We start from the raw sequence: 4,920 nt of genomic DNA, 5'->3' as shown, positions 1-4,920 counted from the left end.
AATTTTTAAAAGTGCATATATATTTTTATATAAATTTAATTTGATTTTATATTATTATATTTTATAATGTTAATATAAATGCATAATAAAATTAAATAGCATATATAAAATAAAATATTTCTCTAAATAATTTTATTTTTATAATTTATTTTAAATAATTCAAAAAAATAATAAAAAAATTTTTCGATTAATATATTTATTAAATTATTAATAAAATTAATAATTAAAAAAAATGTATTTATATATTTTATATATCAAATATATTTGATAATAAAATATCTGTAACTGTGATGCTAAATATTATAATTATGTTATAAATAGATTGTTAAATGTATGAAAGCGATCAAATAATATTTATGACACAAAGAGCATTTTAATATATAATAAAAATGCATTATTTTAAATACAAGAAATTTGTTATAACTTTTAATATTGTGAGAAATATGGGTAAAATATGAAGTTTTTATTTTTTTTATAATTTTTAACCTACAATTCTATATTTCAGTATTAAAAAATAATATATTTTTAAAATAAAATTAATTTCTATAGAATACATGAATCATTTTTTAGCTACTCTTAAAAGATTTTATCGAAAAACAAATATATTATCAAGCAGTGGAAAGTATGAAATTACACTTGATCAAAGAAAACTCAAAACACCACAAGGAAAAATATTTCAAGTGGATAGTAAACCTCTAGCTTTAGCTATAGCAATTGAATGGGATATGCAGAAACAAATTATTGATAAAAGCAATATGCATTTGGTAAACTTATCTTTTTAAATTAAATATAAATAAAATGTAATTTAATAAACATGATTTAACATATTTCTACATTCAATTTGAAAGACAGCACTTTGTAACACTGTGATAGATAATCCTCACAACCATACAAAAGAAGATATGGTAAATTATATTGTAAGTTCTTTAGAAATGGATACATTATTATTTCATTCAAATGTAAGTATATTATGTATTTTATTTATATATACAATTTAAGACATTTATTAAATAAATAATAAATATATTATTAGGAAAATGATGAATTACATAAATTACAAATTGAAAATTGGGATCCATTAGTACAATGGTTTTGTGATAATTATAGAGTAAACATGATAAAAACTCAAAGTATAGTAGCCCCTACTATATCTTCAGAAACTAAAATAATATTGACAAGACATTTAATGTCTTATAATTGCAGTGCAGTTTATGGTAAATAATTTATATATTAATTTAATAATGTACAGAAATATTATGAATATTGTTATATTGTTTTATTCATAGGTTTTATGTATGGAGTAGATGCAATCAAATCTGTAATTCTTACACTAGCTGCAGCAGAAAGAGTTATTAGTATAAAAGAAGCTGTAAAACAATCACGTTTGGAAGAAAATTATCAAGTATGTGTATCGATTTTTATATTCAAAAATTTATAACATAATATAATATAATATCTTATAATCTATTTTTTTTTTTATTATTTTACTTTTTGATTGTAGATTTCTCATTGGGGATCTGTAGAATGGTTTCATGATCATAATAAGTATGATTTACAAGCTCGTTTAGCTGCAGCTATTTTATTTGTGCATTTGAATTCTTATTCTGTATCATATCAACCAAAACAAAATAATAAAAATTAATTGAATTCAATATAAAATTTAATTTCATATAATGTATTGAAATAAAATTAAACAGTAACATAATATTTTTATTATTTTGAACTATGGCAAGAAATTGGATTAACAGAAGATAATGTTTCTATTGGTATGGAACAGTCAGATCCCATCCAATCTTTTGTACAAATACAACTGAAATAATTAATTAATTAATATTTTATGTAATTATTTAAATGTATTAATTTTTAAAATTACTAAAATTGTATAAATAAGTCACCTATATGTTGCTCCATGATTTAAACATATTGCACCATTTTTACATAAATGATGAATGCATTCATTTCTGTGACATTCACCAACACCACGACCTGTTGCAGGGCTTGAATTGGTTATTGGATAAATAGTAGTTTTTGTACGTAGTTCAATGTCAAATATACAACCAGAAAATCCAGTATGAAGTGGTAAATCATGAGGTAAAGATTCAAAGTTTTTTGATTTGTGTCCACCTAATTTAATAAAAAATTTAAATTTTATTTTAATATATTACTATAAATTGTTCATATAATAATGATTTAATAACTATTACAAATAATATTTTATTTATAATATTTTAAATTATTCTTCGAATATAAATTTTTTTAAATAATATTAAATTATAAAAATACAAACCAATATAAAGTATTGGTGATACATCGAGTCGAGTCATAGATCCAGCCACTCGTCCAGTTACATTGCCTATGCCATCTACTGCAAGCCATGCATCTCGACCTCTTCTTCCAATTCGAATTGTGTATGCTATATTTTTATTCATTGTTGCCGTTGTTGTAGTAATCAAAGAAACATTTGTAAATATTCTTCGTACACCTAATATTTTTAGAAAATATTTTCACAAAATTTCATTGAAAAAGTTTTAAAATATTTAAAATATTAAATTAAATTACTACCTGCTCCTAAATCCCATGTTAACATAATATAACCACGAACATATGTTATGGAAAGATGATCTGATAAATCTTGATGAGATCCACTTTGTCCTAAATAAGCTATTAAAGATATTTGCTCATAAGTACGCGGTATAAATTTTAGTTTCAATTCCATTGTATCTTTTATAGAATTTGAAATTCCATAAGCAATATATGATGAGAATCCAGGTACAAGTACCGAAAATGATGGTCGCATTATAACAGTATCTACAAGTTTAGGATAAAAAATAATTATTTTTTTTGTGAAATATATGATGTATATTTAATATATATTACCTTTTTCACATAAAAGCCCATGAGTTCCAAGTGGACAAACGCAAACAAAACCTGTACCTGGTGAATTGATACAAGTTGCACCCAAAGCGCAAGGATTTTCATCACATGTTGAACGTTCACAAAAAAGACCGGTGTATCTATTTAATTAAGTAATATTTTATTTTATTATTATGATGTGATTCTATTAATATCGAATTTTTGAAAATGAAAAGTTGAGTTATAAAAATATTTTACCCGGCTATACATCTACAATGCACAGTATTATTTATTTCGTTACATGCACCAAAATTTTGACATGGATTTGACAAGCATAGAAATGATATACAATCTTCAATTTGAAATGTTTCAATTGAATCGTGAATAAAATGACGTGATATATCATTCACCTACATTAATAAAGTAAAATATAACTTTAAATTTTTTGGATATTTCCAAAATATACATTGTTGTACATATATATATTAAAAAAAAACCTTTAGTGAATTCATGCAACCTGTAAATCCCATAGAGACATGGGCAAAATAATGGGAAAATACCAATGGTATACCACCTAAATGTAAATTAGCATGTCGTGGAAGATTTCCATGTAATGGTAAAATTTGTTCTCCACTAACTGCTGTTGTTCCATTTACTAATAAACGAGCCGAACATTTATTGGTTTCATTTTTCATGAAATATTCAAATCTAAATATATATATATATAAAATAAGAGAATATAATAAACAAATAAAATAAATAATATATTATCATATTTATATTATTTTACCTTGTATCTATGTCTGCTTCGTATCCATTATTAATAGGCGAGTCTATTTCACCAAGTAACATAGTTTCAACTCCACAGGAGAATTGAAACTTTAAAGAACCATATTCTAAATATACCAAAGCATATTTTTCATCGTCGAAATAAACATGTAATATAATACCATCTTTAAAATGCGTTCTAAGTCTTACAAAAATTTTTAACGTTGCGTTATTATCGTTTGAAATTTCTACATCTACATATTGTCTTGCGTAAGATTTTCCATTAAATGCCGCGCGCATTATATTTGGATCAGTTTTACAATTTTTATGATACGAACAATTACACTAAAAATAATTTAAAAAACATTAATGTTTTTTATTATCATAATAATAAAAAAATTTATAATACTTGCATTATTATCGTTGCGTATAGGTGATACTGTGGAATTTGGACACAATATTCCATAACATTTAGGAATGATAGAATTTTCTGAAATTGTTACTGATTTATCTTTTGTTAAAAATTGTTCATCTTCTTTATTGGTAGTATTCATTTGATAGATTTCAAATGTTGGTTTTATAGAACTATTAATTGTTGCAACTGAAGAAATATTATTAGTAAAAGTAGAACTACTAAATGTAGAACTTTCTGTACTTGAAGATTTTGATAGTTCTTTAGATGACCATTTATCTATTAATGAATAAGATGTAGTTTTTGGCACTTCTATTAGTGACATATTTGAATCCGAGCTTTTATTTTTCCAAAATTCCGTAAAATTTAAAAAAGATGTACTAGTGGAAAATGAAGTACTATTAGTTTTAGTTTCTATCATTGTAGATTCTTCTGTCGTCTTTTTAACAGCTTTAGTTACAGCTGTATAATATCTATTAATAATAAAGTATAATGGAATTTTTATTTTTCTTCATTATATTTAGATAATTATTAATAAAATATACATCACTGTTACCTTGTATTTGAAATATATCCGATCGTATTTCCTTCTTCAGAAAATGATGTATCATTGATAAACTTAAACGTTCTACCATCATTCTCTTGATAAATAATTTCAGTTGTATTTGTTTCATTATGAATTAATTTGTGTGTCGAATATTCTGTTTCAATTTTTGATGTTGAAGTCGAATGAATTTCATTTGAAACATTAGGAAATGTTCGAGATTCTAACGAGATCATTTCAGTTTGAGATATCTCTTTACTTGTAACAGGATACATAGTCGAAATATCGGTAATAAATGGAGTACTTTCTACACTGCTTTTGCTAATGTTATTACTAGTATCGA

The 4,920-nt window shown here is 23.6% G+C and overlaps 2 protein-coding genes across 2 annotated transcripts in view; one reads left to right on the top strand and one right to left on the bottom strand.

Annotated features, from left to right (window-relative positions):
- Positions 1 to 189: 189 nt before the first annotated feature.
- Positions 190 to 1,872, top strand: LOC102673593 (ATP synthase mitochondrial F1 complex assembly factor 2). The gene is made up of 6 exons (XM_006611986.2): positions 190 to 447; positions 571 to 764; positions 849 to 959; positions 1,034 to 1,214; positions 1,287 to 1,402; positions 1,502 to 1,872. The coding sequence occupies exons 1-6, from the start codon at positions 390 to 392 to the stop codon at positions 1,640 to 1,642; spliced, it is 801 nt and encodes a 266-aa protein (XP_006612049.2). The 5' UTR covers positions 190 to 389; the 3' UTR covers positions 1,643 to 1,872.
- LOC102677607 (protein eyes shut) overlaps positions 1,679 to 4,920 on the bottom strand; it is a 5,400-nt gene continuing 2,158 nt past the window's right edge. The window contains exons 7-16 of the mRNA XM_031508690.1: positions 4,590 to 4,919; positions 4,035 to 4,506; positions 3,644 to 3,966; positions 3,351 to 3,561; positions 3,112 to 3,263; positions 2,878 to 3,014; positions 2,563 to 2,808; positions 2,288 to 2,482; positions 1,896 to 2,124; positions 1,679 to 1,810 (exon numbers count right to left, since the gene is read on the bottom strand). Coding sequence (XP_031364550.1) covers positions 1,714 to 1,810; positions 1,896 to 2,124; positions 2,288 to 2,482; positions 2,563 to 2,808; positions 2,878 to 3,014; positions 3,112 to 3,263; positions 3,351 to 3,561; positions 3,644 to 3,966; positions 4,035 to 4,506; positions 4,590 to 4,919 — 2,392 coding nt within the window. The 3' untranslated portion in view covers positions 1,679 to 1,713. The remainder of the gene's footprint in view (positions 1,811 to 1,895; positions 2,125 to 2,287; positions 2,483 to 2,562; positions 2,809 to 2,877; positions 3,015 to 3,111; positions 3,264 to 3,350; positions 3,562 to 3,643; positions 3,967 to 4,034; positions 4,507 to 4,589; position 4,920) is intronic.

Source organism: Apis dorsata, unplaced genomic scaffold (genome assembly GCF_000469605.1).
Source record: "Apis dorsata unplaced genomic scaffold, Apis dorsata 1.3 scaffold_97, whole genome shotgun sequence".
In the NCBI taxonomy this organism is placed as follows: Eukaryota; Metazoa; Arthropoda; class Insecta; order Hymenoptera; family Apidae; genus Apis; species Apis dorsata.
The sequence above is the reverse complement of the archived record's forward strand: the minus strand, read 5'-3'. Positions and strand labels throughout refer to the sequence as shown.

What these genes read in the sequence shown, in the direction of transcription:
- LOC102673593 (XM_006611986.2), top strand. Translation starts at nt 390, where the DNA reads ATGCATTATTTTAAATACAAGAAATTTGTTATAACTTTTAATATTGTG. An exon ending in TAATATTGTGAGAAATATGG is followed by an intron (nt 448 to 570) that starts GTAAAATATGAA and finishes ATCATTTTTTAG; the next exon opens with CTACTCTTAAAAGATTTTAT. An exon ending in ATAAAAGCAATATGCATTTG is followed by an intron (nt 765 to 848) that starts GTAAACTTATCT and finishes TCAATTTGAAAG; the next exon opens with ACAGCACTTTGTAACACTGT.